The 27,421-nt window shown below is 43.7% G+C and overlaps 1 protein-coding gene across 3 annotated transcripts in view; it reads right to left on the bottom strand.

Moving 5' to 3' along the window:
- Positions 1-27,421, bottom strand: part of LOC135259818 (LIM domain-binding protein 2) — a 77,665-nt gene that overhangs the window by 26,673 nt on the left and 23,571 nt on the right. For all 3 annotated transcript variants that reach the window (XM_064344584.1, XM_064344583.1, XM_064344585.1), the window contains exons 3-4: positions 7,168-7,340; positions 1,022-1,144 (exon numbers count right to left, since the gene is read on the bottom strand). In XM_064344584.1, the coding sequence (XP_064200654.1) occupies positions 1,022-1,144; positions 7,168-7,340 (296 nt within the window). The remainder of the gene's footprint in view (positions 1-1,021; positions 1,145-7,167; positions 7,341-27,421) is intronic.

Genomic DNA, 27,421 nt, shown 5'->3' with positions numbered 1-27,421 from the left:
ATTATATGTACTGTTTCCTATAGATAAATCATATCATAACCAATACAGGAAGGTTTGCTGTTTGACAGACACACTGGAAGGCATAATGTATTCTGGCAAGCAAAGGGCAAGCTCACACAATAAAATGTTCTGCGTTATTTCAACCAAAAAACAGTTAATAAAAGTATCAAATGTACTCTATCAGAGTAAAACATACATCTATCAGAGCTGATTTAACAGTGCACTTCATAAAATGTTAACCATATTTCCATGATCTGAAATATTGACATGGAATGGTAGTAAAATTATAATTCAATTGTAAATGTCCTGTTATAGACACTGTAATACATTTTTTAAAAATATAATTATATAAAACCGTTCAGAAACTTTGTAGAATGACTTTATAAAAATTATCTAGATTAAATATGACAATAAGATTTGGATGTTCCATAAATTACACCATATTTATCATATTTGGAAATTATTAAGATCAGACAAGGGGTACTTCTTTACCCTGAACATGGGTATTTGGAAACAGAAAACTAAATCCTGGCAATAACAATAATTCATGTGATTATTTCATTTTTAATATATTACTTCAGAATACTGATCTCTGGAAACAAAATTCAACAGTAACAAAACAATTAAGAAATATATTGGTACCAATTCATCAGAACATATTGGCAATATTGGAAATTAGCAATATAAAAAAATTGAAATCCATGTATTAAAAAATATTTTTCATGCTCAAATCTGTTGTTTTGGCTTAATGTGAGGTTCGGACACTTTGTATTTGCAGTTAAGTAAAGTCTAGTCAGATTTAGTCATTTCCTGACAAATTCCTGACAATTTTTTAAAATTCAATATATATATATATATATATATATATATATATATTTTTACAGAGTAGAGTATTGAAGTCAATGAATTAAGAAGCAGACTGTTATTATTGCAATATTAACAAGCCAGAGATTACACAGAGCTGTTCAATACCTTACACTGTCGAGAAGGAAATAAAACGCAAAGGAAAATGCTAACTTACGTGCATGGCTAATATGCTGCGTGGGATCAGCTCTCGGTACTGCCTGATCGTAAAATGCCACGTCTTGATCCTCATGAGGTCATCGAAGGCAAACTCCAGGATCAGCCGGCCCTCCGTGCAGACCTTCGGGAAAAGAAGATAAAACAGGTAGTTGATCTTTGTATTGGACGTCCTTGGCTTTTAAAGTCACGTGGAGCGGTGCTGTGGAAAAAAATGAAACCCAGGAAAAGTGGCTGGTTGGCCATTCCAGCCCGGTACCACTTTATGTTACGTGCTTTTATGGAGCATCCGGCCAATTCTCTTTCCCTGCAGCCAACAATACAAATAAAGAGCCACTTACAGCAGACATATTATATTAAGTATGTTAAATGATAAGTGTTGTATAAACAACTCATCATTTTTAGAAAACCACCCCAGGTGCCCTTTTACCACCTTCATTCATAAACGTATTTGCACTACAGTGCAAACAAAGGACAAATTAAAATATCAGATTACAGCTGAAAAAATATGACATAAGGTCTTCGTCGGTCAAAACAGAGAATTCACAGCAATTATTATTTCCTACATTATATTACACATGGATTTCTCCCAAAAATTTTCACTTACATCAATTTAAAGCACCTGCTAATGAACAGAAGAGGATTTTGATGATTATTTTCATAGAATGGCATCAATGCACCACTCTGATCTATAGCTTGAACTGTGCACTGCAATCAGACTTCCATGAGAAGCTTTGCCAACACGTGTTGCAACAGATAAATGAGAGATGAAAGGGAAGCACCATTTCTGAGATTTTCCCGAGGAAGCCCATAATGTAGGTCTGGAGTTGCTTTGTTTATATTACAGAAGCGTGTGTTTAATTTGAATTGAGATTAAAAGGAACGGATCCAAATTAAAAGTGACGCGGGAGATAAACTCATACCAGCCTTTACTTAGTGGTATTTAAAGCTGTCATTCCTTACGCCTTAGTCACATGAAAACACAACGGCCATTTCAGATTATCTGTCGTGTTTTCAGACCCAGCATAATTCAGCATTAATTCCCTCTTACAAACGATTTCCATCACAGAGCGTCATTCTCATACCGCTTCAAAGATGCTGCTTGCGTTTGATTAGTAAACGCACAATACATTCAAGGTAAAGGAGCGAAACACAGTGTGTGTGAGTAGTTCCTTTACAATAGAGCAAAAGAAATGAAAAAAAAAGAAATGAAAAGAAAAAATATGCTTGTATTCCAACAAAAATACACCATCTCTATATTCTGCACAATCCTTGTTCCTTTCTCTCCTCATACCCAAACCCCCCCAAAAAAAAAAAAACCAAAACAAAACAAAAAAACAATCTTTGCAAACTGGGTTAATTTACACGACAAAGATTCTTAAATCAAAAGAGTTGCCAATTAAGAAAACATTTGCTTTTTTTTTTTTTTTTTTGCTGAATTCATGTTATGGTACTCTGAGCTCTGACATTTTGTTGCCGTGGCAACCGAAATCAGCTGATTAGTTGGCATGGCAACAGAAAAGATGTAATCCCAGCAGACACACTCTAATCAATGCCCCCAGCACAGATGGTCTCCTGAGGATCAACAAGAAAGAGGCTGGCGGGCACACAGCTCGGTCACGTGGTACCGCTAGTCCACGCTGGAAAAGAAAACTAAAAAAAGAACATTTTTTTTCTCCCCCCTCTCCCTTCCAACTAGTGAATATATAATTTAACCCATTCCAGCACGCCGCGCGCTCCGCCATTGCTATTTTCTGAATGCACTTCAAATGCTAGATCTTTATTAAGCGCGCATGAAAAAAAGCCGCCAAAGTTTTCGAACCAGTTACGGTGACATCATTTATTGCTGGTTGTATAGATTTTTTTTAAGTGGATAAGCTCACAGGGACACACATCTGATTGATGATAAAGAGGTGTTCCTCATGCAGTGATATATATACGAGGGTAATTCAGACCAGTTTCACTGACTATGGGCTTCCAGACTCCCAGATAAATACGATCTACTGTAAAAAAAAAAAAATAATAATCCCCATGATGTCAAGACAAGAAGAGCCTTATTGATTTAAAATTTCGAAATATTACATTCAGCGGCAGCATCATTTCCCTCAGAAATTAACTCTAATTACGGAAAAAAATAATGTGGCTGGACTGAAAAGAGGCTTTTGGCTACACAGGGAAAAAAGAACACAACCATAAAAAACAACAAATGACAACTTCATTACTTTTAAGGGTATTGGGTAATACATCATTATGTGCTTTTTAACAACACGGGACTCCATAAACATTCCATAGGGTGATGGACCAAGTTGTCATCTTCCATCAAAGCCATGCATGTTAAATAGGATCACCACTGTAAAAAGTACAGACTGGCCAGTACAGCGAGCAATAACTTTTCAGATCATAATGAAGGACTAGGGCAGGTTTTGGTTGTTTGTACTGATTTTGAAACCCCATCATAAAATATCATATCACATATTCAGACCCTGCAAAAGTCTGATCACACCTGATCAAACGTTCTAGACAGTAACGATGGACGCGTTGCTGTAAGGAGGAGATTATATAAACCAGCACGCGCAGAGGAACGCTAACCAAACAGAAACACAGGAGCTGCACAGCGGGTCTTTAAATATTTTTTGATAAAGATGTAAAATGGGGTTTCTGTCTGTCGTTGCCATTATTCTGGGAGTCATGCTTCTACACAATTTAATCCATTTGCAAGAGGTGAAGAAGATCTGCTAACACACTTTGTTTCTTTTTGAGCCAGGCACTTCTACAGGAACACCAGAAGTGCAGCAGATTTATCTTGACTGACTGTAATGCTCATATTTTTCAATTTGCCCTTAACTTTCTTGCTTTTATATTTCTCATGTAGATTTGGTATTTTTTTCTCATATTCTTTTTAATTGCATTCATTACTCTATAATATCTCATTAATTAATTAGAGACAGGGTCAATTATTATTGGGAACAGGTGCATAAAGAGCACAACATTGTTATTGGCACAGGTAGAAGTGCTTTTGAAGGTGAGGGTTGAGCAAACAAAACAATTAAAGAGCTTCTTTGAGAAAGATCTGACATGTCAAAAGTCATTTTGTTGTAAAATATAATACTGTGGTAATAGTAATTTGTCTTCTTTAATATAGCCATTTTCTGTTACTGCTGTAGACTAGACAACAAGGATGTGCCAGCATTACACAGAGTTAGCTCTTTACGTCTTAGATGTTAAAGTGTAAATTAAAAATGACTGATGTGCATCCTTAATCACTAAAAAAACATTTAAAGGAAATACACAACGACAGTACTAATGGTAAAAATAATCTATCCATTTATTTTGCTATTTATAAAGGAACCACAGGATCCAATGACTTCCAATACCATAAATTAACAAATGAATACTACTTCGTAATGTGTCTGTGGCAACAGTTGCAGCACTTCAAATATTCTAAAAATCAAGACACTCTATGTATCTAGATTTTTTATGATGGAGTTGTTAGCCGCCGTTGTGGCGTTCTGATTTACGCGGTCGCAAACACAACTTCTCAATCCGGAAGAGAGAACACAATGAAATGTGGCTGTATGAAAGATGAGTCCTAACAGGGCGGCCATTGATTTAAGGCACTCGCAATAAAACTTTCCCTTTCAACTCACGAGCTTGTTTGATGGATTCAGAAGGGATGCCGTAAAAGGCTAATATATAGAAGATACATTAATTCAGTTTAATCCCCAGCAGTTATTCAGAACTCTCCGAGTCTGGAAGTGGCACTAGGGAGCAGAGAAACCCTTGTTAATATCAATGGGGGAACAGGTTCTGTTTCATGTAAGTTGTTCTCAACAACCCCAAGGGCTGATGAATGATTTAAAGTCAGAAATCAGCGAGGAGCTGGACAAGCTATCAAGACATATAACTCACACGCACGCGCACCCACCCACACACACACACACACACAAGCAGGCACACACACCCACACCCACCCACGCACACAGACGCACATACACATGCACACACACAATTATTAAAGATTATTAAACCAATCTACAATAATACTATCATGACAATACATTATGACAAACAATGCAATTTCTATAATACTCTGCATAATCTAATTGTTTTCCCTGGTGCATTCGTCTTCATATTTAGCATTTTAAACTGTGCTCTGTTAAGGCCTAAACACTCTACATAATCTGATGCAAGAGCCATTTTAGGCATTTTTATATTTTCAAAAAATTCTGCACTGAAGTTAGACGGCAATTTCGTCGAATAAACGACAAATGCTAAACGTGTACTTCAGGGCTTTATGACTGTTACTGACCTGAGGGAGGAAAGGGAAGAGAGGCCTGAGAAGCTGAGCGTGGCACGCGCACGCAGAGCATGCTGGGAAGGGGGGGGGGGGGAGAGCGCGGGCGCGGGACCGGGGCCGAATTATCGGCGGGATAAGAGCAGCGGCGTCCCCGGCGCGGCGCACAAAGGAGCACCGCGGCGCGGGGGCTGGACCCCGCAGCGGGCGGACGGCGCGCGGGCGAACGGGAGCGCTGTGACAGCGGCGCCCCCCCCCCCGAGCCGCCGCCCCGCCGCTCGAATCTCCCTCCCGACGGCGGCGGTTTACAGATCTTGATTACCCACAGCGGGCACGCCGGCCCTCCTCCGGGATCGGAAGAGCGCCCGCCGTCTCGGGGGAGGGGGAGTAATAAAGCGGAGCCTCCCACCCCCCTCCCCCCAACCCTACGCCCCCCCCCCCCCCGCTGGAAACCTCTCCGCTCCTGACGGGGGATGATTCACGGCACCGGAGTTTCTGGAACAGTCTTTCACACCAGATGTACCTCGGCTGCTGACCGAATGCGATGAGTTTTTTTTTGTTTTTGTTAAAGAAACTATAGCAGTAACAAAAAAAAAGCCTTCTATACCAACGTTATTAGAACATTATGGGAATGTTATATAAATGCCATTCGAGTATCATCTGTGTTTTAAAATTCCAGATAGGAGCCGTATTTTATTGTGGTAGCTAACCCCAATCAGCTTTTCAGACACTGAGACACTGTTGAACATCAGCGTTCTCCATTTCTCCCAGTATTGCTGGAATACGGAGAATCAGGCTAATTGTTTTTTACATTTTCTCCTGACGTCACCAACAGACACAAAGTGTCCACATTATGTGAATGGGCGGCGGTTGAGCGAGGTAGGATCCCGGTCAGCTGACTGCCGCAGGGCGAGCAGCTTCTGAGCGGCCGAGTGACCGCGCCGACCTTCCCTGCTAACGGCGCCTCCTGCGGACGGCCGAGCGCCGCGGCGCTCGCTAGCGGATGTGGGGCTGTCGGCCCCGGGGCTCCGCGCTAGTTTCCCGCGCGGATGATGGCTCTCCTCCGGGCCTCTCCCTGCCCTGCAATGGCAAACCCGCCGGTTCCATTACCACGGCAGCATCCCGTCTGTCACTTCGCTCTCTCGCTGCGATCCGACGAATCCCGTGAGGACTGCAGGGTCTAACCTATCACGCATCGTAGTTTGTGGACACTGAATTTACTCCCACCCCCCCCGCCCCAAAATAAATAAATAAATAAATGCTTCAATAAATAAATAAATCTGGCTCTACCTCTGTGGGTGTGCTGGTGGTTCAAAGACAGTCTGCTTGCATGGGAGCAGAATGATTATCTGTTTTCTGTTTATCATGTGAACAGGAGGAACAGAAAATCGCATGAATTCATCCTGATAAATTTCCCCTTTTTATGAGGTTGTGCTATTATCCTCAAAATAAACAGAAAAGACCCCGTGGTGAATTCAAACATGAAAACTGTACCCAAGACTTGCACAAAACTCAAATAATTATTGTTTTGAAAATAAAAACATAAGCCAAAGAGAGAAAATACAAACCATACATAATGAAAATGGTCTCATGTAGATCATAAATAAGAATGACAAATATGCTTCAAATATCAAAGTATACTTTTTCAACATACATATACACAGACACATAATTTCTCTCTGGCCCACAAGACCTTAGAATTTCCTAAATAATTGCATTCAGTTTCTTAGGGCGTTTGGAAGCGCTGTACAAGGTCATCAAATTGGCATTATTACGTGTTCATGGCACCAGTGGTGTCTCATTCTCTCAGTGTATTTTTCCTTTGTACAGGGAATCTGAAGAGCGACCTTTACCTTTGTAAACATTGGCTTCCCGTGCTGAGTGACCATGGTGCACTGGTCGCAGTCGATGGTGATGCAGGAGTTGTGGAAGGACTCCTTGGAGTGCTTGAGGATGTAGTAGAGGTCGGTGACTCCGCCCTCGAACACCGTGCTGAAGTAGCGGGGGATGAGGGTTCTCCCAATGGCTGCGCGGAAAACACACAAAGAAAGAAAAAAAGAAATGAAAAACATCAGTACTGGAACCACATTTTTAAATGTTTTGCCTATGCTCTTTTTCCAAGTGGTGAATCTCTGGCCTTTCATATGATACCAGTGTTACCCGCAGTCAGTCAAACAGTACATCACACTGAAAATGATTGATCCCGTAAAATTTAGCTGCAAAAAAATCTAAGGCAAGAAAACAGAACAGAGGATGAAGATAAGATTAATTTTTCATAGAACAAAACAGCATATTGTGGGTCTCATGCCCACTGTACAACGACGCAACTCGACTCAACTTCAGAAGCAGCGGGTGTTGCGTTGGTTCGAAAAGTAACTGCCAAAGTGCGGCGCAGTTTGTTTCTCAAAGAGCCGTGTTTATCTTACAGGCGGCTAATACCTTAATTACAATGTTCACCGCGGGCAACTATTGATGGAGCAAGATGAATTGCACAGCTGCGGATTCTCTTCGCCGCCCGAGCCTGTTCGCGCAGCTCCGCGAGTCCGCGGTGATGAAGCACAGTTTTTTTTTTTCGAGCGGGAGCAGACTCGTGCCGGGGATATTTTTTGATTAACTACTGATCAATGGTCAAGCCTGGTCCCTCTGACCGTAGAACGCCACGGAAAATTTTACTTCACATACCACAGCTAAGGATCATTAAGGGTATGGAATCTCTAAGAGCCCAGCAAAGCTCGAAGGAATGACGTGATTTGACACAAAATTTCAAAGCTCTGTCGCTCAAATAATAAAATGTATACAGTAGCGGACTACCTCCAGTAAAATTATTTATACAGTATTCTGTACAGATCATTTCCTGTCCTTACTGTATATTCCATCAGTATGAGGAAATGGCTTTCGTTTTGAAAAAGGGGATGTTGGTCATTGTTGAAAACAATTGACCGTCAAGTTTCTATAATGGGAAAAAAAAAATAACTTGCTGTGCCGCCTAGCATCTTTTCCCATTTAAAACCGAAATAATCCATCTTTATTCCGCTCCGTGAAGTGTGAATATATGTTGAACCGGCACCCCAGGGGAATCGGCTAAACAACCCCACAAAATTCAAATCCCTCCCAAAACACTAAATAATCCGGGGGGTTTCTTAGCACCGAACTTGGAAAATAAAGTAACTGTGACCTGCTTGCTTTGAATTTATAAAGTCGGGCCCGACTACATAAATACGTAATCTTATAAACGCAGGGATTGGCGGTGGGAGAGCTGGAGGGAGCTGAACGGAGGCCTGGTCTAAATGTGTAAATAAAAGTCTCCTGTGGTTAAGAAACAAACAGGCAGCCGAGCCGAGCCCCCGAGCGCTGCTCACTGTTCATATGCTGAGGGCCCGAAGGCACAGAGAGAGGGAGAGAGGGAGAGAGAGGGAGGGAGAGAGAGAGAGGAGGAGGAAGAGAGGGAGGAGAGGAGAGGGAGAGGGAGGAGAGGAGAGAGGAGGGAGGGGGAGAGAGAGAGGAGAGAGAGAGGAGGAGGGAGGGAGGAGAGAGGGAGAGGAGAGAGAGAGGGAGAGAGAGAGAGAGAGAGAGGAGAGAGGAGAGAGAGAGGAGGGAGGAGAGGAGAGGAGAGAGAGAGGAGAGAGGAGAGGAGAAGAGGAGAGAGGAGAGAAGAGAGAGAGAGAGGGAGAGAGAGGAGAGAGAGAGGGGAGGAGGAGAGAGGAGGAGAGAGAGAGGAGGAGAGAGGAGAGGAGAGAGGGGAGAGAGAGAGGAGAGGAGGGAGAGAGAGAGAGAGAGAGAGAGGGAGGGAGGAGAGAGAGAGAGGAGAGGAGGGGAAAGAGAGAGAAAGAGGGGGAGGGAGGGAGAGAGAGAAGGACTGAGAGAGAGAGAAAGAGGGAGGAAGGGAGGGGGGAGAGAGGGAGAGGGAGAAACAGAGGTAGAGAGGGGGAGAGGGAGAGAGAGAGAAAGGGAGAGAGGGAGGAGAGGAGACGAGGGAGAGAGGAGAGAGGAGAGAGGAGGAGAGAGAGTGAGAGGAGAGAGAGAGGAGAGAGCGAGAGAGAGAGGGAGGGAGAGAGCGAGAGAAGCACTCTCATTGGCACACTGGGGATGTTTACAGAGGCACACCTGATTGCCTCCAGGAGGCCGACCGCCCGGATCTGCATCACGGGCTCTGACCAAGCCGGCTGGAAAATCTCGACACCGCACAAAAGAAAACAGGGACACAACGACGTCAATCACGGGCCTGCGTGCGCAATGCACATCTTTCTAAATATTTATTAATACGATAAACACAGAGCTCATAAATTTTAATGCACCCTTCTGCCCAACCTTGCGTACGATCGAGAAAAAAAATATTTTCACCTAAATGCAGCTTAAGCCTGGGATCTTTAGCATATGCTTGTTTTAAACTAAATTCATTTGAACTGCACACATTCTGTCCATGAAAGGAGTTTAAAATAAGCGCATGCTAAATACTCTAGACTTAAGTTGCATTTAGGTGAAAATACATTTAATCCAAACCACAAGTTCTTGCAATGATTTCGGAATATAACACAGTACCACTGTGACTTGCTGGAAGCCAGTACGGACACACACACACACACACACGTAGGCATGCACGCACGCACACACACACGCACGCACACACACACAAGCAACGTGCACACAGACCTGTATATCTTCCCAATTTTATTGTTTTTCCTATTTTATTACAGGGGGATAGGGATGGCTAACTCAATGTCACTGACAGGGCACTGTTTACAATTACAGCTCTGTAATTAGTAAATCGAAATATGAAAGTGCAGGCTTTTAAGGGATCATTTGCAATCTGATTCATATGCATTTGACTTCTCATGAATGGTTTCCTACTTCAAAATATTTATATACACGCAAGAAGGATAAGCAATGGAATTATTTACACAAATTTCAATAAATAGTTGCATAATACTTCAAAAATTCAGTGCTGGGCATAGCATTTACCATCAGAATATTTTCACATATTCACATAATCACAATGAAAGTGATTACATGCATGTGTAGCCACAACGTCTGCTCTTGCCTACAGGCACCGATGTCAGCGGATTTAGCACTTTCATTAGATTTGATTTATTCAACAATGACCACTGTCCGCTCCGGCATAAACAAGAGTCAAAACGTACCGATGATGCTAATGAAAACCCGAATCCAGGTTTGCAGCGTTCGGACAGCGCTGGCTTTGCATTCTTCAGAGAGATGCGATTTAGCTCGCTTTATGTTTCGAGAGCGCCGCCGCTTGATTGGGCCAACAACGGGAAGGGAGCACTCGAGAGACGGGATTAGCCGCCGCTTGTTTCGGTAAACACGGCGCGCGACATATGCCTCCTCAAGTAATGCGACTCCAAACGCCGCAATTACAAATAATTAACATCGCGTTAATTAGTCACATTAATTTATGCCACTTTTATGGAATTGTTTCCTCCGAGTCCTCGGGACGGCTGCCAGCAGTTTGAGCCAAAAGACTGTGAAATTTCCGCTCGGAGTGGCTGAAGCGGCGGCTGGCTGTCGGGTCTCCCGGCGCGAAGCCGCAGACAGCTGGGAGACGCGAGGCTCGCCGATCGCGCCGCGCGCCGGCGGACGAGACGGAGAACCGCCGACGGCGCTAGCGGCGGCGCTAGCGACAACAGAACGCCGCGGTCGGTAAACACGGGCGTTAAGCGGAGAAAATCCGCTCCGAAAAAACAACTCACTCCGTTGAACACTGATCGAATATGAGGAAAACTGTTGGAGAAGAGATCCACTTAGAACACAGCGTGATTCCAGACTTAGTCAACTATATACCGCTTCTTACCAGTCAAAAAAAGTCAATGTTGTACAATACTGTTGACAGGTTCTTGAGATTTGATTGGATAAGAACAATTCTTTAGCCTATGTCAGCCTTTTCAAATGAGAAGGCAGTATGTTCGTGTGTTCGTGTGTGTTTGTGTTTTCTGAGGTTTCCAAAGGACTGGAGATCAAGAATCTCCCTCTGTCTAGGTAGGCAAGGCCATGCTGGACGGGAGTGACCTTGGCCGACGGCTGCAAAAAAAACAGCGGGTGGCCTGCCAGTGGTTCTGCTGCCTCACGGCCCGGCAAGAATTAATTACATCGTCCAGGAACAGGGCCTGCCACAGACATGGCTCCTCCAATTGGACAATCCACTTCGCTTTCACCCGAAGACAGGCCAAGAGAACTGTCTTCTGCTGAAATGAGAAGCTCAAGAGCTTTTCCCTCTCAAGTAAAGACAGAAGCAAGCCCGTCATGTCCGCACCGGTACTGTAATGTTTCTTCTTCCGCAATACACACCTCCAAAAGATAACATTAGCATACACTTTGGCATTTAGCAGATGCTCTTGTCCAGAGCGACCTTCATAAGTGCCTACAAAAAGGTTTAGGAAGAGCGGATGTCTGTTCTTTAGGGTTACAACAGAGAATAGCTGTTAATACAAAACTTACTTTGAAGTAGTAAATATATAAACCCACAACATAAATTTAAGTGCAATGCAGGTACAAGAGGGAGACTGAGAACGGAGACTGTAGAATGTATTTTAGCAGAAAATGGCTCTGAGGATATAGTTTTATGTGCGGCATTGGTGGGGGCAGTAAAGCCATGATAAATGTTCCTGAATTAGGTGCAATTTAAACAGGCGTGTTTTCAGGCTGTCCTCATTCCACCACTGGGGGCCTGAGAACAGACATGACCGGTGGGGACCGATTCTGCTGAGCCAGCCTCCAAAACAGAGTGAAGACTGAGGTTCCTTCCACAGTGGGAACCAGCAAATGCGGAGCAGAGTGGTCTGGCAAGGAGTGTATGGTGTGCTAATAGATTCCACAGAAAGCCACTTGCTGCACCAGATTCAACATTTTAACAGATACTGATTTTAAGTAAGCCTGCACGGCTATATCTTGTTGACACTGTTTCATAAACAGAGAGAGAGAGAGAGAGAGAGAGACTGCAGCACTGCAACATCCCGCCTAGGATGCATGGAAATGAAGAGGCGGAAAAAATGTTTGAGATTCTGAAGCTTCGGTCCGTTTGGGTTTTGGGAACAAAGCCAGAGTAGCATAAGGGAAAGTACACATCATAATCGTAAACTGTCAACACAGGAGTTCTCTGGGACATATGGCTTTACCCAACACAGCTGTCAAAATTGTCATTGGTCTGATCTTTTGGATATTTCGTCCTGGTGCAAGCCTGAAAGCTTATGGGCAACCAACTGCTCTTGCATCACTCTCAAATTTAGTCTAATTCCACCATTATGGCTCCAGAGCTTTGCTGTTAGATTTATCATAAGTGACAGAAGCCTTCTCTGAGATCTCAATTTCATTGGTCAGCAGGTGCCCTCACTGGGTAGGATCCTGGCCTATCACAGGGCCACAAAAGCAATCCAGTTCAGAGTGGTGAGGGGCCCAGACCAGTCCACTCAAGTATTATCTAGGTACGCTGACATAACTTTAAGCCTTCACAACTGAGCCTCTGTCCTGCCTATGGAGATCTGAACCTCACATGTAATCTTAGGATATCCCATCTGCAGGGCTAACCAGGTTTGGAGAAGCATAGGAACCATGGACTGATACGTTCTGATAAACACAACTACGCCCCCGTCCCCTCCCGCCCTAAACCCATCAACCTAGGTCTCTGTTCATCTATACCAGCACCCCCACCCTTCCACTTCTGCTGGCATCTCTCTCCCATCTTGCCACATCCACCCCCCCGCCCCCACCCTCAACCCCCCTCACCCCCCGGTCCCCGCACCAGCATCACACAGAATTACAGGCCCCACTGCTTTTGTGATATGGGGCTCTGTCCACCAGGAACCGAGGTGTAACCGAAAACTCATTTCATGGAGGTCTGTATGGGAAGAAAGCCTTAAAATGTCACGCCCGTATCTTTGTGCCGGCATAGCTCACAGAGTTCCAGTTTGAATGGTCCCCCTAAATCACCAGATGGATGCCATTCTGTCCGCGCCGCGGTTTTACAAACGCTTTCGCTGTTACAGTACGCGGCTGCGTGTCTCTCTCGCGCGCGGGCTGGGGAAAAGCCGGCCCTGCGACTGTGTCCATCAGTTAGCGCCATCTTGCTTGTTCCGTGTCCGGATTTGAGCGGAATCACTCCTTTTACGTTCCCTTAGACGGACGCGTGGTCTGAATAGTGTTCACTGTGTGAACTAAACTGTGTTCTTGGCTAGAAATAGCTGTACAAAATAAGTATTGTACCTTACTGAACCTGTGTTTAGCAGTCGTCTATGACCATGAAATGCACTTTTTGTACGTCGCTTTGGATGAAAGCGTCTGCCAAATAAATGTAATGTAATGTAATGCGTGAGGGAGACACGAGCTGACCTGCATTCCAATTCCCTTCATTTTAAACACACCAAATTCTGACTGGAAAAAAAAAAACAGTAACTAAATTGTAGTCGCTTTTGAATTTGTTAGGCTGCGCTACACACAGCAGTAAAAGCAGGCATCCATGTTTGCTGTCAGACTCACAGAATTTACATATGCATTACAGTCGTTTGCCTTTGATTGCTTATTTTGATCCAACTAAAATGGGATTGTGCGAAAGTTGCACAAAAAACGAGACAAGTCCTGGCGTCTGAAGACTGTATTTATGCATGCTGACACGGTAAATGTAGGTTTCAGTGTGTGACAGTGAAAAGCATACAACACGTTGATCTGAAAGAGGAATTCGGATAAACCATTCAATCCCTTGGCTGTTTGTCTAATTACATCCTAGTATTAAACCTCGATGCTAGGCATCGTGGAAGTTAGTTTTGCGGTGCTGCACTGGATACTGTCCAGAATTTGTCTGCATGCAGCAGTTTCTAATTACAGATTACATTCAGTTTACGGTGTGCAGTCTAGGCGGTAAAGCCTCAGTGCCATGAAGCAAAATTGCTGGGAGAATTCCAGAAATTCAAACATGCCTGTTCAGCGCACAGACTTGTACACAAACACATTTAATTAATAAACTACAGTTGAGGACAGTACATGATTTAAAAATTTTTTTTTTTTTTTTTACAATGGACATTGATGTATAAAAGCAAGGACTGAAACAGAGGTTGCGAGTTCTAATCTCAGTCAGGTCACTGCTGCTGTACCTACAGCACAGTTTGAGCCAGGCGCTTCACCGGGATAGCAACAGTCCTTATTGTCCACCTGATAATCCGTCCCGACTGACAATTCATAAAATGTAGGCCACCTCAGAATAACCCCCCGGCGAAGGTGACGTGCTTCCGATAGTTTCCACAATCAGCTCCGATCGGTAATCCTAAATATTTATCCGCCTTAACAGATGTTTGGAATTCTTTGTGCGGCGTCTCTGAACGTACCGAGCCCTACTGGAGCCGGAGCCCGTCGTCAGACCCTGGAGTCTGTGATCCCGCCTTAGTTTGGGGGGGGGGGGAATGGGGGATGGGGGGGGTCGCCGTAGCGTTTCGTGCCGCTCCCCTCTTTATTATTTTGACTAGCGCCAGTGCGGTGCCCGCCGTATAATATGAGATTTTCATTTCAAGTGCGCTGCGCACACAAAGCGGGGTTTTGACAATACGAAACCCACCCTGCCTGTCGGTAATTATCCCTCCAGGGAACCGTATTCACTCAGCGCAACAACCCACACTTCTCCTCTCTCACTCGCTCTCTCTCTCTCTCACTCGCTCGCTCTCTCCTCTGTTTCTCTCTCTCTCACTCTCTCTCTGCGCCTCTCGCTGCCTCTCTCACTCTGTCTCTGTGCCTCTCGCTTTCTTCTCTCTCTCTCACTCTCTCTCTGTCTCTCGCTTTCTCTCTCTGTGTCGCTTGGTCTCGCTTTCTCTCTCTGTCTCTCGCTTTCTCTCTCTCTCTGTCTCTCGCTTTTTCTCTCTCTCTCTCTCTGAGGCATTCTCTTTTTCATTTCACACAAAGTAACAGACAACATCTAGTTCAAGATAGAGTGCAAACTACTACAGTAACAAATACAGTAGCCACCAGTGTCCTGTTGCATTAGGGCTGCACAGTAAAAATGAGGCTACGCACTGGGTGTTCTGAGGTAAATGACTTCTGCAGGGAAGTTAATTCATTGACGGAACATACTCAATATTCCTAACTTACATGAACCAGCAAATTCAAAATGATTAAATTCAATTACCAGCTAATGCGTACAGGACAGGTACTGATGGACGTCACTGGAAAGTAAAATGTGAATCTGACATTTTAGAGGATTGGTTTAATTATAAACAATTTTATTATAGATGAGATTTAATGTAAACGTACATTTGCAGTTGAGAAGTGCTTGAAGGAAAAATAAACTGATTTTAATTAAATATGATTATGTCTAACAAAATGCGATTCTATATGAATGAATGAATATTATATATGAATACAACCTGAAAATATAATCAGTTTCTACATCAACATAAAACTAAACTAAACCATAAAATAGCCAATAAAATACGTGAAACAGTTTACTCGTCCCAGAGCACATACTGCTTGGCTGACCAGAATTATGACGTATTCAGAAAAAATTTGAGGCAGGGTAAAAAGAAAGGGAAGAGGTGGTTTTCGATACGATTCAGAACAAGCTTGGCTGTTGACTTTGACCATTAATTAGAGTTGTGTGACTGTTCAAGAGATATACAGGTTTCCACAGGTATGGCTTGGCTCTGCACCAATGGCGCATTGACCCGACTGTCACAGTACGTCCGGACTGAAAGGCGCGTGGTCTGTACCCGTCAATCACAAGGGGAGGGGGGGGGGGGTTAGGGCCACGGCGGAGTCCGAGGTCTCACCGGAACTCGGGCTCCTCGAATGTGTTTTCACTAAACTCTGAGGAGTGGACAATAAGCCCTGCTGATATTCTCTCGCAGTGTTTTTTTTTTTTTTTTTCCTCACTGTGGCAGAACTAATTGCATTAAATTGCAGCCATTCCGCAGAGGAGCAAAGTACATTTTCTAGCAGAAACTGCTGCATTGGCGGGTAATGGGCGAGTTGTTGTGAGTCTGAAGGAAACTGCGGGGGGAGACCGGGGAGGAAGGGGTTAAACAAAAAACACTGCGCCAGAATGTGAGCATTATTGCCCAGAACATAAAATATGTATCAGTCATAAAATTTTTATTCCACCTCTCTCTTTTTTAGGTTTAGTATACAATTTTTAACACACTGCTTATGCTGCTTCAGCTGCATACTAAATTTCTTGTACAGCAAACACTTTTTTTTTCTTTTTTTTTTTTTTGCAAAAACCTCTATGAATTGTTCATGCGATTATCCAGAAAACAAAATGAAATGGAAACTTCCAGAAGTGAATCATCTGAATCATATAAACTATACTGAGATTACAAGAAAATGTAATGAAGAATGATGCACTTCAAAGAATCCTAATAACACATTTTCAGATAAACTAGAAAATATAAACTATGGATCTTCAACTGCAAACATGCATTTTCATTTAAGCTCATTAAAGTGAACTGAGTCATGCATGGAAGTCGGTAAGGAGCCAGGCCTGTACGATTACCGCGAAACAGGAAGCGTTGGCTATTCTCCCCACCAAAACAAACCTTTTTTGGAGAGATGAGTCATAACCCGCACAGACATTAGCTGTCTTTACGATTGCGAGATAGATTTGTGATGCTCGTGATGCCTTCATGTACTGGATTTAGTTTGTATTCCATGTGCTCCTGCTGAGATCCACTGAGCGTTGCCACTCCTCAGCTTCCTCTTCTATCAGAAGGGTGATTTCATACTGCGGTAAAACCAGAAAACTATTGTTCTGCTGCTCTTGCTCATTACCAGGGATCTCCAGGGTATTGCATTTGCCTTGGTATGTATATACGTCTGTATCAGAGAGGCCCTCGCAGCTACTACAGGCTACAGTGGAATCGTAGGACTCGCTGTGTGCCGTCCGCTATTGCTGTTTTACTTATTGTGTAATTATTTTATCTCGTGATTGAGATTCCACCGTGCTTCACAGTGTAATTTTGATGACAATATAAGTGTTTGTGAGATGACTGAATCGGTTGTTCTTACACGCAGAGTGTAAACAGCACTTCTTTTGTTATCATAAAAGTAGAGACAATATTATATTACCATTAAAGAATCTAAATTTATTTCTGCAGTTTTCACTCGCTCAGCGGAAAATACGTACAAAAAATATTACAGACTTAAAAAGATTTACATCACTTAAAAAATATATACATACAGTATGATGGCAAGCCCACATTTGCAAGCCATTTGTCAGAGGAGTGAGTAATGGAATAAACGAGAAATTATATCCATAAGAGCTTCCGAAATAAACGTAGCACTAAATGATTCAACGGCAACACTGAATTTGGTGGAAAATACTGCAAAAAAAAAAAGTCAGACAAATATTGAGTCTAGTGACCATATTGGGAAATGGCTGGGTATGGCCATGGACGTGCATGAAAAGCAGTCCCTGTGTGCTCACAGCCCGAGACCGGTGTGATGAATGTGCGATCGATAGGCGTGCACTGTGGGCAGAAATGTGCCTGCGTCTGAGCAATTCATTCCTTGTCCGTATTGGACACGGCCCGAGGCCTAGGGCAAGAGAGAGAGAGCATTTTATGGACATCTGTGGACTACCTATGACCAAAAAAGCAGCAAGGAAATAATACAGGAAGAAATGGAAGCAAGACTATGGACTTGTAACACATTCTGATTTGGACCTGGTACATGTGGTGGATTGGAAGCCTAAAATATGCAACGTGACCTAGTTCAAGATAATCTTCCAGAAACTTCTTCCAGTGGTTTTCCAGTGGTGCAGCTCGTTCCGTACTCATCGCAACGGTACCCGGGGGGAGTGAATCGCTCGCCCCCGAAGCACCCCCGCTCCAGCTCGGGCGTAACGTGAGCGCGGCCGTGGGGACCTCCCTAAGCTCCAGTACCCTGGTCAATAATTCAGAAGGGGCCAGTCCGCCTCTCATCTTCCGCACGCAGCGGGCCCCCACGGGCTACCAAGGCCGACACCAGCGTGCGCTCGGTCCGCACCGAGCTCATAGAATATTCCGCTCGGTGGAGACGAACGAACAAGGAACCCAATAATCTTACGCCTCGGAGATTAAAGGAGTGCACACGGCCTCTGAGGCTTCGATTCCTTCAAACCACAAAGGGCCTTGTTCATAAAAAAATAAACACAAAAATAAAAATACTGTTTTCAAGCAAAGTCTTTTTTTTCTTACTTAACATTTCAAAAACGTTACAGAAATGTTCACGAGTCAAGTCATGTAAATGTAAAAAAAGAAATGTAAAAGTGTCGCAAAACACCAGCCAAAAAATGTTGCTCATTAACGATAAAGAAATACTGTGAAACAACAGTTTCTTTGAGTCACAGCCTTAGGTTCGCTCCTGAAACCAAACCCCTGGAAACACACACATTGTTTCCTTTAACCTCCCCGTAACCTACACTTCATCTGAAACAATATGTTAATCACATATTTAACTGAAGTCTCTGACCGAGCCCAAACCACTCTGTAATTCTTCGTCTTGATCAGTTGCAAAAAATTTTTTTAAAAAAGCACGTTGAGAGCGCCTTTTCTCTCCCTGACTGTGTTAAGGCGGTGCTAACATGGGATCCAGCTGTTTAACAACTGCTCTCCATCGCTAATCCTTACATTCTCCCCGGAGAGGAAAATTCACTCCAGGAATACACAAAAACACATCGCAGTGAGTGCCTCAGCATTAGCGTTGTCTTTGATTAGGGATTATTTGAAGCAACAATGAGCAAATTGCTCCGTCGTTATCATTGATTTTGGCACACCAGGAGTCACACAGACATGAGTGGTGCTCAATCAAAGAGAGCCTGCGTTGAAATAATACAATACAAACATCTAATGTCTTAAGTGAGGTTCGGGAGCCTTTTTTCAAGTGTCTGTTTCAGTTCTGCCTTCATTTGATCATAATGATAATATATTATCTTCCTTGCTTAAACTACGGAGCGTTTTACTGTACTTCATGCTGTGAAAATCAAAAAGCAAAGTGGTAGAAAAGACTGCTTCTATTATTGTTAACAAGTCCATTTCCAGACATGTAAATAGCATCGAGCGCATTTGTTTCCTGCTCAAAACAAATCCTGCTTTTTCATGTTACACCGTGTCTTTATTCGATCACTTTTTTTTATTTTATAACCAAAATATTTATTTTATTTATCACAATCTGTGTAGCCCTATCAGACCTGTCCCACTGCTGTGACATCCTGTGTCATTTTGAGAGAGCTCAGACAAGCAGGTGCCCTTCCCTGGGGAGAATGCTGCGAGCTACCACTTATTTTCGCTCCACGGTGCGCCACCAAAAATGCACACAATTGCAAACAGGGTTAAACTGTTTGCAGAACAGAATACAGGCAGCTGTTTTATAACCCCAGTGAAATCTCGGGCACCAATCATCTCGGTGAGATCTCTGGGATACTTCTTCCTTCGCATTCATTTTATTGGAGGGGAAACTGCTCGGTTCCTCCTATTTACATCGGCTGCTTTGGACTCGGCCAAGCCGGTCAGTCTTCTTAAGAGGTTAAACAGCCGCGTCAGTCACAGTGGTCTACTCAAGCCTGAGGGACCACGTCGCGAGAAATGGCTGGTTTCTGAACACTTAGTTATTAGTTTAGTGAATGAAATGTGAATGAGTAAATGTCAGAGATACATGAGGTACAAGCCTTCAAGTATAGCCTCTCTCCCAGTAAGGTCACACTGGCCAATCAATCAGTGGAAACGGTTGCAGCTTCTGGACAGCTCATTTGATACTATCATGCAAGTATATAGTATGCATCATGTATTTACTGAAATTTATATAGTATGACCTACATTTGTGAAGATCATGCCTTTTCACTCTTGGCGGACTCACAGTCCCTGTCTACTTGGGGTCTCTTCTTTTATTGGTCCCTTTGGGAAGCCTACCATTTGGGAAGTTCCACCTTTAATGGTCATATTTTCTGAGCGAATCCCATACTTTCAAATGGTTTTTAGAAACCATTTTCAAATGGCTCCTTTAGAATACAGGAGTTTGAGGTTCTGCTGGGTGTTGGCCATTTTCTTCCCTCACGTCATTTCTCTTCAGCGTTTCCATTTGCTCCTCAGGTGGACATTTAAAGGTTCCCAAATCTTGTGATGATGATCTCTGGTGATATCTGGTGAGTTATTATATTTCCTCAAGTGCTTCTGCGCAAGATCTGACTGCCAACTGGCCCGCATGACCTTGATGTTCAATTTCTGACCACATTAACCTAGACAATGTTACGGTTCAGACCACTGATGTTTCTTGTTCTATGTCAATTTATTCCAATGGATTTTATACATCTGGCAAAAGCTGGTGTGGTATGTTTTCCATAGCCTCACTGGACATGTTCTCAAACAGCGAAAGCTCCTTCCTAAAAGCCTCCAGACCTGATGCAAACCAGTACAATCCTTATGGCCAAGTATTATTTCCCCATTACCTAGTGTGCCTTCTGGAGAATTAAGCAGGCACTCTAGTGGATGATCTAGAATCATATAATGTCTTAAATGACACAACAATGTAACACCTCATTTGCACAAGCCAGTTCAATTTTTACTCAAAACTGTGTTACATTTTTACCTGAGACGACCATGTGACACGTTACTTTCTTCCTGACAATATATTCTGCTGCAGTCCCTGCAATCATGTAATTATTTCCTCTGGACTGACCGCTCCCTGCATGCGCACACACACACACACACACACACACTCACACACGTAGTTTGCCACATCACAGCTGTGGAGGGAGGTCAGGGATAGAGGCCCCTTCGGTAAGAGCAATTACAATTACAGAGCCAGAGCCAATCTGTGAGAGGAGAGGCTATTTCTGACAGCTATTGTTTTCAGAATTGTGAGGGAAACAGTTTGTTTTTCCACGGGATACAAAAAGTGGTGAGAAAGCAGGAAGATAAGAGGCACGGCCATCCAAAACAAAACTGCTGCATTCTGCAAGATTTTCCATTTCCTGTCACGATTCTCCTCCCTGGAACTGAACTTCCAACCCCGGATCCGAGCAGCGCGGACACAGAACGGTTAAAACCCCACCCTTTTTCTTATTATCCGTCTCTTTTCCTTCTTATTCTCACACTTTCAGTTTAACACTATGCCTTTTCCCCCCATTCTCTCTCTCTCTCTCTCTCTCTCCCTCTGTCTCTCCCCCCCCCCCTCTCTGCCCCCCCCCCCACTCTGCAGTGCAGTGGAGACGGTGCTCATCCCGTCTCTCCCCCCCCCAGTCGGTGCTGTCAGACAGCCGTCAGTTAGCTCAGCGTCAGGCAGACCTATAGCTCTCCACCGGCTGGGGCCCGACGCTGTGCTGCGTCTACGCCTGCCTGTCAATCACCTCGCTCGCTCGCGCGCGCCTCTCCTCCTCCTCCTCCTCCTCCTCCTCCACGGCGGCTTCATTTCGCCGGAAATCGGGGCGCGGCGGAGAAACCCGGCCCCATCAAACACCTCGGCGACTCCGGCTCTCTCTCTCTGGCCGCCCCGATCTCGCCGCGCCTCGGCCGCATCATCGGCCGCCAGGAGGGGGACGGATCGCCTCAAAGATAACTGCCCGACCGCGGAACATCCGATTGCACGATACGATTCACGAGAGGCGCACGTCGCACACAACGGGACCGCTCGACGGATCGCCGCTTAATCTTCTGCTCCCCTAATTAATGGCGGCTTCGCACCCTTTTGACACCCTGCCAAAGAAGGTTTAGGGGCGTTCCCGAGGTAACACATCACGGGCTGTTACTAGCTCGTTACCACGGCCGCGATAATGTCTCCACACTGACATAAAAGAAAGGCCTTAAATCAATTCTGCATTTCAGGCCAAAATCTACGGCTCGGTATAGATACGCATTTTTAAAAATGCCACAGTGAGTCATAGTTTCGACAGCCGGTCCACTTAAAATATTGCCGGTGGACATTTAACTATTCAAAATGTTAAAATATTAGTGCATGGCACTTTTAGCAGCCCCTAACTACAACGGTGTTGATACTGGTGTTGATAAAATAATTGCAGTAAACATAAATATGACACACAACAGTGCACAACCTGATAACTGTTTTTTTTTTTTTTTTTTTATTCTAATTTGTTTTTTTTTTCCATGGATCTGGTGCATTACATACTCTGTCCTCTTAAATATATTGAAGCTCAACTGAAGTATTCTACTTAATATGGAACATGCCACACTGCTACAGTTAAAACCATAACACATGTTAATGTGGTCAACTCCTAATTTCAAATTTACCTTCGTAGCTTAGCTTCGTGACTATTATCTGGTTCACATTAATTGGAAAAAAGGGAAGAAAATGCATTTCAATTAACTTTCCCAAACTACCCTTAACTGCAATGATTGCAGAAAGATTGCATCATGCTGAAGAAAAAAAAAACAACTGTTAAAACATCCTGGCTTAACACAGCACCTTGTGCTAATGTTAGGGATTTGTGAACAGCCCCAAAACTGTGCATTTATCTTCAGGGGAAGCGGAATCCTGAAAAATAAAGTCATTCTACAATGATGCAGATACAACACAACAACAAAAAACAGTCCTGGCAATCATGCCATTATTTTCTTTGGACTAACTGCTCCCTGCAGTCCTCACAAACACAAACACACACACACACACACACGCACACATGCAGCTAGCACTTCTCATACCACAGAGAACTGGAGGAAATAAATATTCCACCACGAGAGAGAAAAAGAAAAAAGAAATAGCCAGAGAGAGAGAGAAAACGAGGGAAAGAGTAAGAGAGAGAGGCAGAGAGAGAGAGAGAGAGAGAAGCAGAGGGAGAGAGAGGGAGAGAGAGAGCAGATGAGGATAGAAACAGAAGGTGGGGGATGGGTGTACAGAGGAAGAAGAGACTACATTCCAGTTTAGAGCTGAAACTACTTCATGATGGTATACGTGCACACCCCATTAAACCTGCTCATTTTAGTGCCCATTGATTTCGAAGAATAATTTCAATGGCACCTTCACCGTTAGTTTAATCCTCTAAGTAAGGAGAGCTTAAGGTCAGTTAACGAGCTATCCGATTTTTAATGCACATGGTGAAAGAATTTATTTTTCATGTACTGTATTAGCATCAAAACACAAGCACAGCCTGCTTTGCAAGAGATGGGTATTGAGATGTGTTTTTCTAAGGAAGGCGTGTCATTAAAATACACAGGAAACGTTTTTGCCACCCCCTCTGACTGCCGGTCAGCTGCGCATACAGAGGTGTTTCCAAGGGGACCGCGGGTCCGCGCTCGGTGTGAGCACCTGACATCCGCGTCGTTCTGGGCTGCCCCGCCGGTGGGAGGGGAGACGGGAACGGCCAGCCAGAGACGGGAGCGGGAGTGGTTCGCCAATCCCCTCCGCCCGCCCGCTCGCTAGCCGACGGCTCGCGCCCAGGCAAATCCCCACTTGACTTAGTCAGCGGTCTTGTTACCATGGCGAGAGGCGCGTCGAGGAAGGAGCCCCACTGTACGTCGCCGACGCCTACCGCACCCGATAGCCAGGCGCTGTGCCACTTTTTCGGTGTTTAGGCTGCGCCGTAGGAGCCTGTGTGACCCGCGGGTCTGTAGGTCTGTGCTAAACCTCGCGAAAACAGTGTTTTCTTTCCCTCTCCGCGTGTATATCGTTTGTTATCCAATTACAGTTCAGCGCAATGAATGACTTTATTCCTTTCCTGAACGCGTACGGCGGCACCTGAACGGGGAGTAAATAAGATAATCCACTTAACGCGTATTCCCGACAAACAATAATAACAGGAGCACTGGAGGCAGAGTGGGGAGAAAATGAAACCCTTGACTAATCTCGGCGTGTTTCGCAATTACGCGCGCAGCTGCGAAGCCACGCCGTCGCGGAAGAGCCGCGCCCGGCACCTGTTCCGGCAGCGCGCGGCGCACCGCGTTAATCAAGGGGGTTTTCAGCCTGGTCTGAAAAGCAAATTAGCAAAGAGCGGCAGATTAACAGAGAGCGAGCGGGACGACCCGTTCTGCCCGCCTAATTTCATCTGCGGTCATGAGAACGCGAGAGATTAAATCCCCTTGTGTTGGGATTAGAGACATTTCACTGCCTGGCCACAGGTTCGAGCACTAAGGGACAACAGGTACTGCCGCCACTAAGTACCATCCCAGAGGACAAAATGGCAGGATAAAAAAAAAAAAAAAAACAAACATGCAGACTACTGAAGCTGTTTTTCTTTTTTTTTCTTTTTTGTGCAGGACAAGTACTCGGAAACACTAGTTTGCCATTGCCGGGCATGCCTGAATTCGCTGATAGGTCTGTATAAAAATATCCCCCCACTTTAAACTGTTCCTTTGCACTCTCTAATCCGGCAGTTGAGCAGTGCACTTACTGCACAAACGATGCAGATCACTCAGGAAGATCCTACACAGCTGACAGACAGGAGGAGATATTTATTTCCTCTATTACAAGGAACCCTTCGCTATGACATGAGCTTCCCCGAAACCAGGCTTTCACAGGCATGTAGATAATAAAAAAAAAAAGATCTACACAGCGTGAGGCTAACATGAGCCCTACGCAGAAATATCAAGACATCCGGACAAAAATCTTAAAATCAAAGCAGTTGTGTTAGTGAAATTAAGTAATATGAGGATGGAATGATCCCATTACTGAAATTCAGTGCTGGGGTTGTCAAACTGAACGCTTGGCTCACTGATGCCTTGTACGCTGCACTTACAGTGAAAGCAGGCTGAAATTAGCATTTTTACTGTTTTGCTTTTTTTGTACAGGCCTGTGAACATGTATACCATATCTGTTATGTAAATGAACAGGGAACACCATTGTTACCATGGCATTGGTCTTTAATCTTTGCTAATTATAAGTGTGTACAGAATTGCACTACCTAGCACAACTGAAAATGCAAGAAGTGATGTTTACTACTTATTCAACAAATCAAACATAGAAATGAACTAGGCCACCTTATATAGAAGTCAAACTAAATATTAATTAAATGACCTACAAATACTACCTCCTGGTAACAAAAGAAAATGAAACATACTTACGTTTCATGAAAGGTAAAGAAACAGAATATGAAGCGAAATAAGTTACAGCCACCTGCTTAGATCACAAATTCACAAAACATCAATGTGATCAAAGCATGCAGCCTCCATTCTTTTGAGTTCAGCAAATTCCTGCAAAGGTTTCTACAAATCATTCTGGTTTGATAATCACATGAAATATATTTATGTAACATTCACATCAGCATTGGCTAAATACTAATGCACTCAGACCCTGAAAACACAAGATCATAAACAAGATGTATTATTATTATCAGCAAAACAAATGTAAGGTCCTATTAAGTTGTCTTAATATGACCAACAAACAGAATCAATGGGTTTTTAATCATAACCTATACTACTGCTTTACCTGCCACTCAATTCCAAGTGAGGGAGGCTAACATGATGCATGTGAATTGCAATGCTGCTCCAACTCAAAGCGTAATTATAACCTCAGCTCATATTCAAACAGCGTGGATGTTAGAATTAACTGTATAACGATGAAAAAAATAAAAAAAACAGAATAAATACTCAAACCATACCTTTAGTTTAAACATCCTTTTATTGTATGCAATTAAAAGTTATTAACATTACTTGTATTACCTGTAGGATTTATTTTGTTTTGGTTCACTTGCTGATTACTGCTTTGCAATGATAACTGAAAAACATGAGTTTTAGCTTACATTGACATCAACACTTAGGATTAATGAGTGTACAGTACATATGCTGCCAACCATTAAATAAACATGAAAAATAACCATATGGTTCTGATTTCTGTTTCTAAATAGACAAAAATACTTACTAATGAAATGACTGTTTCTTGACATATTTCCACTGCTATTTGTAAGCTAATGTGCAGAGGCAATGAAGACTATTCTTTACATTTTGAGCTAGCATGCTTAATCCTACCTGCTGATCTATATATAGCTTTACTTCAATATTGCAACCTTTATATAATATTATTCACATTATTTTCATAATGATAATGTCTTGGGTATGAATGATTGTTTTAATAATAACAGAAAATTGAATCTCTAACTGAAAAGATTTGCTCTGAAATATTATGATATTAACCGCAATTAAAAACAAATAAATCTTTATCGTACTGATTCATTACACTTCACTTGTATTGATTGTTGTTTAAATTTTTGGAGTTTTACTACTCTTGTCACTTGTTTTCCATTTCAGGACATCATGAGAATTTATAAACAAACATAAAATCCCATGATGCAGATGCGAAAGATATGCATTGCTTTATAGTGAAAATTTAAAAAAAGAGAGTACAAGACCAGAAGCACTGTGAAGACTGGTACAATGCAGGAAGAACACCTGTCGCCTGACGGACGGCCCCCAGTGACAGACAGCGCTCGCCAGCCAGGCTGATATCGGAGGACATTAATTTGCCCCGGCTTCGTCCGCGCACGCCTTTCCGGAGCGATGACATAACCGCGGAATCCGAGATCCGACAAGCGGGCTGACCCTAATCACCGCAGATCAGCAGATACCGCCGCCGCCGCCGTCGCCATCGCCATCGTCGAGGGGAACCGGCCTCCGGTCGTCATTCGGAGACGGCGAATAACAAACGCTAATATTTCACGGGCCCCTTCACGGACCCCGGAACGAAAAAGGCTCGGGAAACAACGCGAGTTTAGCCTCCCATTAAACGCGTGACATCGCCCCCCCCCCCCACCCCACCCCGTAACGGACGAGCCGCAGACGCCTGCCAGACCGTTCAGGTGTAACAAAGTACCGGGCCTTATCTAATGATGTAAACCGCTTTCGCTCCCGATTTCACCGCGAGCCTAACGCCGCCGTGGAAACCGTCCAAGATAATATGGCCCTAGACTGCTTGTAAAGCACACATAAATTAGATCAACGTTTTATTCCGAGTGGCTCAAGTGCTCTCAGTTTAAGTACAGTGTTAAAATACTACTCTTCTCGGTGAGAATCCACTGGAGTGCTGAACTCTGGGACATGGTCAGTGAGGACTAGTGTACATCGAGCCTTTTTCCAGCAAGGAACCATTTTCCACTCACAAATTATGTGCAGTTACTATTAATATTTAACATACAAAGTCTAGAAGGACTGGGTAACTCGGACAACGGCTTTAATTTCTAGCTGCTTGAGCGCTTACAGCTAAACG

The sequence above is a fragment of the Anguilla rostrata genome, chromosome 7, assembly GCF_018555375.3.
Source record: "Anguilla rostrata isolate EN2019 chromosome 7, ASM1855537v3, whole genome shotgun sequence".
NCBI lineage: Eukaryota > Metazoa > Chordata > Actinopteri > Anguilliformes > Anguillidae > Anguilla > Anguilla rostrata.
The sequence above is the reverse complement of the archived record's forward strand: the minus strand, read 5'-3'. Positions and strand labels throughout refer to the sequence as shown.